Raw genomic sequence first — 12,855 nt, 5'->3', positions numbered from 1 at the left:
AAGGTGGGTGATATGGTGGTTACATGCAAATTTGGCTCTTGTGGCCCACGCCTCTCTCATTCTCTTAACCCTAGGCCCATCCGATCGGATCCCCCCCATCATCCGCCAAGGCCCAGCCAACCAGACGCTTGCTCCAGGCACCACAGCCCAATTGCAGTGCCACGTGATGGGCAACCCTCTTCCGAGCGTCCAATGGGAACGTGATGGGCAGAGAATCCTGGGCAACGACGAGCGCATTAGCCTAATGGAAAATGGCACTTTACAAATCACAGCCTTGCAGGTACTTCAGTCAAGATAGTGTTTAAGTGAGCACACAAGGGTCTGTTTTTCAGCTTATACAGCTTTTATTCTCCAAAATGCTAATACCCGGTGGGTATTAACATATGGTTATTTCAAATCGAGCCCTCTTTAGCACGTCCCGTCACAGGCGGCTCTTTTTCCTCAGAGACAACATATGCAATCGATGATATTCCTGACAAACGGATTTCCAGACACACATCACACACCCTGCCACATTTTCAGACACGCCTGATTGACACACAGATGATCGCTGTAAAATGTCATTACCGCTATCCGATCAATGGCGGGGGCATAAAACGCGCAATTGAGTTTACAGCAAACAGGCAGGCTTAATTAGCGGATCGATTTTAATACTTGTTCCGTGGACATTTTCGGGGTGACCCAGCCGCTTATGCGAGAGTTGTGCAAGGCGATAAAACCTGTAATTATGATCGTAATGGGAACGTGTGCTGTCATTAGTGTTGGCGCATGCTAGCCTAATGAAACCCATTCCTCAAGGCCTCAAGGGTGAGTGCGATTGCAAGTTTCACCTGAGGTCACGGCACCGCTGTGAAAAGACCTGATGTGTTAATTGATTGTGCCAGGGAATGATTAACAATCACTCATGCCTTAATTAAAAGCTCATTCTGGGATATAGAAAGGTACGGAGGCTAGCAATCTTTATGTGCTACTCTCAGCATCCCTGTACTCTCTGCAATGTTTGTAATGCATTAAATGTGCCCTTGATATTCAGCACAGTGGACTGAACGTGGACAGCTAGTGCCAAAAAATTGTGTGAATTTAAGTAGCAGCCTCGTTTATCAGTGAGGATTTAGGCTTTTGTGTTGAGGTTTTGTTTATTTGGCTTGTTAAATGTTGCATGCTTTGTTCAGATGGACATCTTTGGCACTGGTGTTTGCCCTGTCCTCTCTGGTCTGATGCCTTCATTGGCCCCCTTTAGTCCACGATTACCCGGCATGATGGAAGAGCACAAGGGGCACGGAGACTGGGGTTTGCACAGATGGTAGCGTACGAGTGTGTGGGAGAAAGGGAGAGCGCTGTGAATAAGGTGCCATTATACCGGGAGATTCGCCAGAAAGTGCCTGCTCTCGACTGTGCCAAGGGAGTGAGGAAAAGAGAAATGAGGAAAAGAATGAGTGAGCCTGTTATTCAGAGAAAAGCTAATAGCTTTTTTTCTTCGTTGAACACTAAGGGAAAATTTTTGAAGAATATCATGGCCCACTATATTTAGTTTGGTAAAAGTGAATAAAGATGGTGCTGTCAAGCTCCAAAATGACTAAAAGCAGTCCATATGACTTCTAAAGCCTTCTAAAACCACACAATAGTTTTGTGCAAGAAACAGTTCAGTGTTGTTTTTAGAATTATACTAGTATTCATATTTTGAATTAGCTTTTGTTTTTATATTACCTGTTAAATTTTGTAATCCGTTTTTATTTTAGTATTTTTGTTGTGCTTTTGTCATCTTAATTGATTTTTCTTTTTATATTCCTATTTAGCTTTAATTTATTTTTATTTCAGTGTCGTTGCCATTTAGTACTTTAGCTTGATTTTCTTTATTTCAATTAGTTGCCAAGTTTTTTAAGTTTAATCTTCTAATATTTATTGACACTTACTTTCAGTAATTAAAAATGATTTTAATAGTTTTAGTTACCAGTAACAATAGTGGAACAGACTAAAATGAAGTCGTTCATGAGAGAAGTGATTCATGACACAATTCTTTTGAGTCAAATTTCTTCAATTTATCGGTTGATTCAGTTCACAGTTCACAAAATGTGTTAAACCAGCATTTAACGGAAGATATGCACAGATAAATCATTTTTAATAAACGTTGCAATATTCAATTTTGATTTCATGGTGACTTATTTTGTGAACTGTGAGCTGAATCAACTGATTCATTAAAAAGATCAGACTCAAAAGATTCATTCATGAATCAGACTGATTTGGTTCTCAAATTAAATTGACTTAATGAACTGATTGTAGTGGTTAAAAGCCCACTTGAGCCCACTCTTCAGTGATTAATGAATTATATTTCAGTTTTTTCATCATGCAATGCTATTTTATGACTTTAGAAGACTTGAAATATAACACACGAGTCATATTGACCACTTTTGCGATACTTTTATGGTGCTTTTAATGTTCTTTTTTAAAGTTTAAAACCTCAGTTGCCATTCATTGTTATTGCATGGAAAAGAGCAACCAGCACGTTCTTCAAAATATTCTTTCCACAGAAGAAATTCATACAGGTTTCGAATGAGAGTGTGTAAATGATGACAGGGTGAACTATTCCTTTAAATAAGTAGAAGATGTGAATGCATCCTCAAAATATTTATCTCCGTATTTCCTTTTCTGCTCATACATTTTTAAGTGCGTGTTTAGCGCTGAGCCCAGAGCTGCCATCCGTGATTAATCAGTCGATGCCCGGTTGCTTACCTCTCTCTCCACCAATGACCAGCCAGCACAGCAGAGGTCTAACCAATGAGGTTATCCACTCAAAACAAGGAAGAGGTCACAGAGGAAAGTGTTTCTACACCTTCTGTTTGCTCACCTCCTCCTCCTCCTCCTTCTCCTAAGAGAGTTTCATAAGTGACCAAAATAACACTCTCAACAACACACTCCTGTACTGCCTGAGGATATAAAGCTACTCTTCAATACACGGGTATAGTCTCAGACAAGGCATTTTCTGTCTTTTCTAATAATATCAGTGTTTATGTCAGCTCCTGTTTAATTAATGCTAACATGTGCATTATGCTTTTCTCCACATAAAAATGAGATTAAAGCTGAAACAGACACATCACAAGTGAGCAGACATTCGAGGTCATGGTGTGTGTGTGTGTGTGTGTGTGTGTGTGTGTGTGTGTGTGTGTGTGTGTGTGTGTGTGTGTGTGTGTGTGTGTGTGTGTGTGTGCATAACCGATGAGTCAAATCCTCAGACGTGTCATTGGTGCCCCTGAGCTGCCAGCACTATTAGATCGCTGTCATGGAGAGAGAGAAAGAGTAAAGCTTTACTACATCTCTCACTGTCGTAAGCAATTTCTACCTGACTTCTCCCCTCGGCCCTGTGGTAAAAATGTAATGCCCCTCGCCCCTCCCCACCACTCACCAATTTGTCTTCGTATTTCCTTTTTCTTTTTGCACATTGAGCACACCTATGCTAACTCAGATGATAGACACTCTTAAATTGAACTGACAGGTGAAAATTCCCACAATGGGAAGATTTTAAGATTCACAGAGACACTATGAAAACAATCTCAAACTGATGGATTCATCTGATTAAACTGTTCAGCATATACTACCATTTGAAAGTGTTATGTCATACATTTTTTTAAAGAAATTAATACTTTTATACAGTGAGAATGCATTAAATTGATCAAAAGCATCTCTAGTTTCAACATTGATAATAATAATGGTTTCTTGAGCATCAAATCAGCATATTAGAATGATTACTGAAGGATCATGTGACACTGGAGAGTGCAGTAATGAATTATGAAAATTCATCACAGGAATAAATTACATTTTAAAATATATATTTAAATAGAAAACAGTTATTTTAAATTGTAATACAATTTCACATGATTACAGTTAGTGTTTTACTGTATTTTTAAGATACAGTAAGAATAAGAGACTTCCTCCAAAAACATTAAAACATCTTACCGACTCCAAACTTTTGAATTGTACTGTATATTTTTGTGTAAAGGGCTGAAACAAAATATTTGTTGCACCAAAAAATTATATTGTCACCTTAAATATGGGTTATATTTGTATTTGCAGTTAGCATCTACTTGACATATCGACTCTTTTCCACAACCTAGGGAGCTGCCTTGCTGTCTGCTCCCTACATAGATAGCATCTTAACTGAAATGGACTCGTATAATTTATTTTGGGATGCTATACATAGGCAGCATCTCCATTTGTCGTAACAGTGTTGCTTGGTGTACTTGAATTTTTTATTTATTTATTTATTTTAATTTAAAAAACATTTTTTTTTTAACTAGTAATTATTTTGTGTTTGCATTGGACAACATACACATCTCACTAGGTTTCACAACAGCACATTATTGTCTTCCTGTCAGCAACTTCAAGAGTAATAGGAAAAAAATTGCAGTTGATCCTGTATTATTGTGAAATAATAGGCAATTTCGAAGAATTTGTGCTCATTTGTCAAGATTTTCACGCTGCTTCAAGCGGAGTGAGGCAATGCATTGTGCTCGAGTTTTATCCATACAAATGCTGACCCTGAGCCTGTTGTTGCTAGGAAACGGACTCCGGGGCCTACACCTGTGTTGCCTCCAGTTTAAGTGGAGAGACGAGCTGGAGTGGCGTACTCGCAGTGAAAGGTAAAAAAACACACACAAGTGCTTCATCACCTTTATGTGTCCTTATCTTTGACAAACTGCATCATATCATCTTCAAACCGCAATAATCCGCCGAGGAAGCCGCTTCCGTTGCAAATTTACTCAGCAAATATATGTACTTTTACCAGATGTCAGCATATGGAGTAGTGCTGACCTGAGATCGGATTTTTCCTCACCAATATTGATTTCTGTTATAATGTCCTGTAAATCTAGACAAATACGGAAACAGCAAGTGTTTTCTGTTAGATTCTGCAAACAGGACCATAGGTCGGTCACATGGATAACGGGACGATAACTCGGACCAATATGATTATGAAGATGGCATGCTAATATCCTAATCTTATCTTTACAGAGAGTGGTGGTCTCTCTGCACCGCCGGTTTCAGAGCCCTACCAGCTGCCTGGTCCACCCCAGAAACCTGTCGTAACTGACGTGACCCGTAACAGCGTGACCCTGACCTGGCAACCGAATGCACATGAGGGCGGGGCGGCTGTCACCTCTTACATCATTGAGGCTTTCAGGTGAGTGAGCTCACACTGTAAGCATCCCCATGCTGGTCCCTTCCTGTTTGTTTTCCTCCCTACACTAGATAATATTGTCTCTTGCCAGAAGCTACTACAAGGGTCCATTCTTCATTTTTTATTAATTCTGTGTCACTGTCCAGCGTAGCTGGTCGTCTGTGACAGACGGGGTAATACCGCTGCGTGGCTGCCCCGTCCCTGACCCCTTCCCCCTCGCTCTACTGCTCCTCACAGTCATACAGGGGCAGCTACATCCTGCGCTCACATCTCACGTCCTGCTCGCTACAATCACTCCCCTCAGGCGGCAACCTACTGCCAGAGAGATCTAAATTAATAGCAACTGTATTGGTTTTCTACAATTGAATTTCAGACATAGACTGGAGAACTCAGGCTTATTTAAAGGGGATATATTTTCATGAATTATTGAATTATTCTACACATCCAGGTTTCTTGTGCCAATTTAGTAATTCTAAATTTACGTGACAATATTCCACCCTCTCTTTGACAGGTTTGAAACTGTGCCATTATGTAAACTACCTCTTTTTTGATTGGCTAACCTCTGAATACCAGCAAAGCTCACACTGTTGCTCCTTAGAGCAGGTAATAAGTGGATTTGTCAAGACCTATATAGCTCATAGTTTTGACATTATCACAATTTATGAATTATTGGGCTTGGTGGACCAGTTAGGGACATTGTGTTGGAACATATAATGTAAATTTTTTGAATGTAAAGTATTAATTTTGCAAAATTGACAAAAAATTGAATACAAAATGTTAAAATGCACATATATATATATATACATATATATATATATATGTATGGGTTTTGGGTTTTTTTCAGTCTATGAGAGGTTTATTCGTGGAAAGTAAGCTTGAGATATCGGAGTATGACATGCTAATGAATTCAGATATAGTCCACACAGACACTTCTTTAAGCTATTGTAAGATGACTAAAATGGGGCTACCTCTAATTACAGAACCAAGGTCCTGCAGTCCTTAGAGGGAGGGCAGACAGCAAACAGGCTATTCAGCAATGGAGATGCAGAGTGCCACACACACATTTTCATTCTTTCTGCATTTCATATACACACACTAGGTCTCGCTCCTCTCCCTTGCCCCCCTGGGTAACAGTTAGCATGGCCCCACATCCTTAAAATTGATTCTTTATAGAGTGCTGTGGGGCTGAATGGGGTGTTTGCTATAAAATTTCCTTCCCTGAGGTGCTGTGGAATAAGGAGCGTTGGGAAAGGGAAATGGGAGGGGTGGCAGAGAACAAGCGAGGAATGGAAAAGAATTGAGATTGCGTATGAGGAGGATTTAAGCTTTTGGGTTTAGGATTTTGACACCTCGCTACATGGAAAAAAGGTTTACATAGCGGCCCACTTTTTGATTTTATGCACATATATGCGGTCGTTTGTGTGCATACAAGAGCCCAATCACAGTCCTGCTGGAGAAAAGGGATTTGTCCATGCCTCAGCCTTTCACGGTTTCTTCCATCCCAGCTGATAACAAAGTGACCTTGGATTTATCGCTCCTATCGGTGGGCCGCTGAAGGAATATTTACGAGGTTCCCAGCATTTATGGCTTGGCCTAATTGTGCAGGTCGGGCTTTTATTGGCTTTGTGTCTGCGGCAGGAGCCGCCATCGGGGAAAAATAAACCTTGAACCCAGTGCACGTGACCACCGCTCTAAACAAGGATGATGGTTAACCACAGACAATTGAAGACAAATATCCCAAAGCCTTCTGTCACAGACAGATGTCTGTGCTTAGCATTCATTGTTTATTAGAGGGGAAGTATGTTGTTATGAATCTTGCCCACCTGTACGCCACATCTAAGTAGCTCTCTTGGTTCTCATTAAGCCAAATTTGTATTCCTGTACATTTAGGCGTGATCTGGATGTTAATAATTGTCTGTGGCTCCTTAAACTGAAGCTAAATCTTACCCCTGTGCAGAATCAACAATGTTTGCGTTTCATATTTAATCAAATCACTGCTCAGGATCCAAGATGTTATTTATTTATTGCATGCAGTGCATTGACAAGCCTAGTCTGTGCCATAAATAAATCTATCACCGCAGAGATCACACCATGCACTGTCAAGCCAAAGGCTGCAAGAATAGCATCACAGCAGAGCCGGGTCATTAAACAGACACATGTAATGACAATCAAAGGAGTGCAGATAAACATCTATGACATTGACTTTCCTGTTTAATCCGCCCCTCTCTAATGTCGTGCAAAAGCTTCGGGACAAATGTGGGACAAAACATTGGTGTGTTGATGTTTTATTCAGACTCAGCTGTAGGAATCTGCTGGGTTTGGTTATTGCAAAGCAGAAATAAACGCATGGAATTAATTTTTGATATAAATATGATCAATAATTTTATTTAGTAATGAAATCTATCTTTCTGTCAAATTTTTCAGCCAATCAGCGGGTAGCACGTGGCAGACGGTTGCAGATTTGGTGAAACTGGAGAAGCACACGGTTACTGGATTGTCTCCGAACACTGTTTACCTATTCATTGTGCGGGCGGTCAACGCGTATGGCCTGAGTGACCCCAGCCCCATCTCAGAGCCCGTACGCACACAAGGTCTGTACACTGGGGACCAATCAATTTTATGACCTTTTTCATAGATATCTTAAATGTGTAATACAAATTATATGTTGTATAACTGTTATTTAAATAGTGAAACTAATTATAGGAGTTGTGATATAATAAAAAAATATGTTGTGCCTGTTTTTACATAATGTATAAAAATCTATTTAATTTAATGTGGATTGCACCTAATCATGAAAACATCAAACATATCATAGACAAAAATACATATCACCAAAATCAGAAGAAAAATATTCTATCTATTTTTTTACTTAATTAAAATCAACACTTAAAAGTACAACAAAAAAAATCAACTATATAGAGACTTATAAAGTGCTTCACAGTTATAATTAAAACATACATGTATAAAAACATTTACCATGACTAGCAAATGAAGGCATGACTACACACTCTTAGACATACATCCTCACACAACTGTATAGTGAGATCAGTATAGAAGAGAGAGAGAGAAAACTAAATAAAATAAGTTATATAAATATTTTACAATTTAAAATATATAAATATTTTATAAAAAAATGTAAAAGAATACATATTGCTTTAATGAGAATTATTTTTTTTAACATTAAATAATGTCACAATACATCAATTACAAAAAGTAAACTTTATTTTAATGCAAAATAAAATGCATTATATATTTATATATTCACATCATTTAAAGATGTTAATGTTAGATGTCTCTTGGTGTCTTTTGCAGATGTGAGTCCTACAGGTCAAGGTGTGGACCACCGACAGGTGCAGAGGGAGCTGGGAGAGATGGCTGTTCAGCTTCATGAACCAGTGCTGCTGATGGCATCCAGAGTGAAGATCAGCTGGAACGTAAGTGCCACTGATATCTGCCCTCCAAATCAGCTCCTCACCGGCCTTGTGATTCACCTGCCAGCTCAGCTTATCTCATTTCTCTGTCTCGTTCTCCCTCTCTCCATCTGTCAGGTCGATCGTCAGTCTCAGTACATCCAGGGTTATCGTTTGCTTTATCGTCCTGTCGGCGGCTCCTGGTCCCAGCAGGAAGTGAAAGCTGCAACAGAGCGTAGCGCTGTCATCGCTAACCTGCTCAAAGGCACGGAATACGAGATTAAAATACGACCCTACTTTAACGAGTTCCAGGGCATGGACAGCCGCCCGCTGACGTTTCGCACACCAGAGGAGGGTGAGATATCTGCAGCTCTTTCGGTTTCCATTTGATGCACTTCAATTTAATTTCCTTCTAATCAATTCAATTCGAGTTCATTCAGCCTAGTCCAACTCAATTCTATTCTGTTGTACATAATATGAAGATGAATCGCTTCATTCTGGCAAATAAAATTATGGAGAGGGACAATGGAGATTTACTATTAAGGAGACTCACTTTTCAAATTGTAATTGTAATTTAATTCTGTTCCAGTTCCGAGTGCCCCACCTCGTGCTGTAACCGTGGCAACAGTCAAGCTCAGCAACAGCTCCAGCATCAATGTATCATGGCAGCCTCCTCCCACTGAGATGCAAAATGGAGTCATCCAAGAGTATAAGGTGAGATTTAGATGGCAATGTCCAATCCAGGGAATTTGCAAAAAGTAATTTGTTTATTCATTGTGAAGGCAAAAATTCTGTATGATGTGTTAACGTTATTATATAATATATTATTTTGAAAAAGAATATTATTTAAATTAAATAATCAGCATAAATTAAAGCCAGTGCAACAAAATATCATGATATATTAAAAAAAAGTCATAAAAAACGATGAAATAACATATATATATATATATATATATATATATATATATTACAGTATTGAAAATTATATATATTTTTTTTTATTTTTTTTATTTTTTATTGTCATTAAAAATGTCACGATACATAAATTATGAATGGTGCAAAATGTAAGCTTAATTTTCTTTATGCAAAATAAAATGCATTATATATATATATATATATATATATATATATATATATATATATATATATATATATATATGTATTTATTTTATTGTTTTCGGGGTGAAATATGATTGCAGATGTGAGTCCTACCTGTGTTAAGACACTTAAGTATTTTTAAGTTTCTTAGTCTCATCTCGTTTCAGGTTTGGTGTTTGGGTAACGACTCTCAGACACGTTACCACATCAATCAGACGGTGGACGGGAACGTGCTGTCCACTTTATTAAAAGGGCTTCTACCCGGCGTGTTGTACCAGGTGGAGGTGGCGGCAGTCACCAGCGCAGGAGTGGGCGCTCACAGCCAGCCCGTATCTGTGCTTATCAGTGAGTGTTCACTGAAAACACAGCCCTGACTATTAAACTGAAAGAATTAAATTGTGAAATGCTTGTGGAGTAGAAGTACAATTTTTTTTTTTTGTAAATTCTCTTTGATTGCTTTTTAAAGCCCCCGTTCTGAGAATAAATTGCTTAATTCTTTCAAATAAGCTGAGTCCTATTAAGACATTCTGACTGAGTAACACTTTGATCTGTCTTTGCTCTCTTTCTCTCTTCCCCTCCTTTTCAGAATTGCCCGCAGAGCAGCCCACAGTCACAGGTGGAGGCAGCGAATCTGACGAGAATGTAAGTCTAGCTGAGCAGATCACAGATGTAGTGAAGCAGCCTGCCTTCATCGCAGGCATTGGCGGAGCATGCTGGGTAATCCTTATGGGATTCAGCGTGTGGATCTATTGCAGACGGAAGAAGAGGAAAGAGCTCAGCCATTACACGGCATCATTTGCATACACACCTGCAGGTATGCGCAGCGTGCACATATCACACCTAAAGAAACATTTAGCAGAGTTATTTTAGTACTATTTATATACTATTATAGTAGTTATTCATATTTAGAATATTAGCCTTTTATATTTAATTTAAGAAGTAATTTTGTGTTTTTGCTAATTTTTTTAGTTTTTGTTTTTAATTTCTATTTACCTTAAATGTATTTTTATTTCAGTTTTAGTAGTAAGTTAGTAACAGTAAGTTTTCAAGGCAACATTTTTAATTTTATTTTACGTTTTTCTATCGAATATTTATATTTTATTTCATTTTAGCTTTATTTCAATTAACGTACCTTAGTTTTAGTTAACAATCACAACACTGACATTCAGTCTTAATGTCTTAATTTATGCCTGTGGTTGAATTCTGTTATATTTTTTACAGTTGGTTTTCCACATGGAGAAAGTTCTGGACTTAACGGAAGGTAAATGGCACTTTTAGCCTCTTAAGCATCAATTCAGTGTAAATACAGAGACATTTTAGATTCTATACATGATTTTTTTTTTTATGTCTGGTTATGCAGGCCTGGTATGCTGGGTACTAACATGGGAAATTACCCGTGGCTGGCTGATTCTTGGCCAACTACTAATCTTGTTCACAACGGGAAAGACTCTGTGAACTGCTGTACGTCTAAACATGACACCCCGGAGAGATATTATAATGGTAAGACTCGCTGTTATAGAACAACACCACCGACTGTACTGTTAAATTAATTTAACACTAAGTTTCCACAGCACAGAGTCTTATTAATTAAACCCTAATTAATTTACCATCGTTTCCTCAGAGGCGGGAATCTCTAATTACCTCAACCAAAATGAGAAGTACAGTGCAGACTCCAACGAAGGCCCCATCTACAGCACCATTGACCCCACCAGCGAGGACCTGCGCAGTTTCTCCGCTCCGTACTCTCAACACACCACGCCCTACGCCAGCACTCCCATCATGCCTTTCACCAACCAGGCGCCCTGCAGCCCTGAACAAGATGGCAGCCATTGGATGGCACAGCCTGGAACCTCCAATGCTCAGTATGCCCAGCCAGACCGCTCCAAGACTGATAACGGTATCTCATCTGTTCCCTTCAGTGCTAGTATGAATGCTTTGCTTGGCTGAATAAGAGTTTTATTATTATTGATATATTATTATAGAATTTATTTATATTGAGAATTGGCTTTTATCTGTAAAATTTCAGTTTTCATTTTCATTTTGGTTTTAGTAATTTTATGTGCTTTTGTCATTTTTATTATTTTTTTATATATATATTTCTGTTTAGCTTTAATTTATCTTCAGTTTTAGTTCTAGTAATTTTAGTACCTCAACTAAGTTTCCTTGGCAAGGACCTTTTCTAAGTTTTTCATCTAATATTTACATTTTATTTTATTTCAGTTCAGTTCAACAATTTTTAAATAATTTTAGTGTTAGTTAACAATAACAACACTGCTAAATTAAGTCTGAATTGAGTGCTTTTTATGTTCTTCACAAATCACTTGTTTTTCTACAGTAAAACAACCAAAGCAGAAGTTGATGGGGAAGCCAGTAAAAACACCATCTCTCAACTGGATGGATGCATTGCCACCTCCACCCCTCTCTGGAGATCTGGACGAGTGTGAGGAGGAAGACGATAACGAACTAATCCAGGACATGGGGTAACTGGAAGGCTTCAGATTCATTTCAGTTCTGTGACAGCTGGACCTGCCTGAAAAACACAGTTTTTAGCATTATAAAAGCAATCGTGTTATTTTGACATTATACTATTGGTGATTTTACATGTTATTTAAACAATCTTGACAAAAACTTACAGTCTTTATTCATTTAGGTAGGAGCTAAACTGGTAGAAAATAGCTGCCCAGAGAGTGTTCCATCAGGACTTTGGCGGACAAAACAAGTCTCAAGTCTCACCCCAAGTTCTTACACACGCTTTCAGCAATTCATTTTATTTTTTTAACTTCATTTCCATGTCTATGTGTCGACATCTTTTACCAATTTGCAGCATGTTGGCTAGCTGAGACATGGGCTCATTTAGCTTTCTGGACAAAGTTTTGCTGATTGTTCCAGGAACAGTCTCAAAATTCGCAGGGCCGGATCAGTTTGATTGCGGTTGACAAGGCTGTATATGGAGGCTAACAAAGTTAGCGATATGCTACCCTTGAGTCTGGCCTGTTTCCTCATGATGGCCTGACTGAATTATGTTTTCTTTTCCTAGTCTGTATCACATTAGTTCCTTGTTAGTAAAGCTCGCGGTCAGCAGTAGCCGCAGTGTGCCCCGGCCGCAGGCGCTGACGGGTAAAGACGCTCTTATTGCTTTCTGCCGCCACTTGAACCCAATGGATGCCCGTGAGGGGC

The 12,855-nt window shown here is 38.8% G+C and overlaps 1 protein-coding gene across 6 annotated transcripts in view; it reads left to right on the top strand.

Moving 5' to 3' along the window:
* Positions 1–12,855, top strand: part of robo3 (roundabout, axon guidance receptor, homolog 3) — a gene marked incomplete at its 5' end in the record, with an annotated part of 146,644 nt that overhangs the window by 126,350 nt on the left and 7,439 nt on the right. For all 6 annotated transcript variants that reach the window (XM_084103858.1, XM_084103857.1, XM_084103856.1 and 3 more), the window contains 13 exons: positions 75–280; positions 4,553–4,634; positions 5,005–5,173; positions 7,595–7,761; positions 8,483–8,604; positions 8,719–8,935; positions 9,170–9,294; positions 9,846–10,023; positions 10,265–10,492; positions 10,900–10,939; positions 11,039–11,178; positions 11,300–11,575; positions 12,014–12,158. In XM_084103858.1, the coding sequence (XP_083959984.1) occupies positions 75–280; positions 4,553–4,634; positions 5,005–5,173; positions 7,595–7,761; positions 8,483–8,604; positions 8,719–8,935; positions 9,170–9,294; positions 9,846–10,023; positions 10,265–10,492; positions 10,900–10,939; positions 11,039–11,178; positions 11,300–11,575; positions 12,014–12,158 (2,095 nt within the window). The remainder of the gene's footprint in view (positions 1–74; positions 281–4,552; positions 4,635–5,004; positions 5,174–7,594; positions 7,762–8,482; positions 8,605–8,718; positions 8,936–9,169; positions 9,295–9,845; positions 10,024–10,264; positions 10,493–10,899; positions 10,940–11,038; positions 11,179–11,299; positions 11,576–12,013; positions 12,159–12,855) is intronic.

The sequence above is a fragment of the Abramis brama genome (assembly GCF_963993115.1).
Source record: "Abramis brama genome assembly, chromosome: 25".
NCBI classification, from domain to species: Eukaryota; Metazoa; Chordata; class Actinopteri; order Cypriniformes; family Leuciscidae; genus Abramis; species Abramis brama.
The sequence above is the reverse complement of the archived record's forward strand: the minus strand, read 5'-3'. Positions and strand labels throughout refer to the sequence as shown.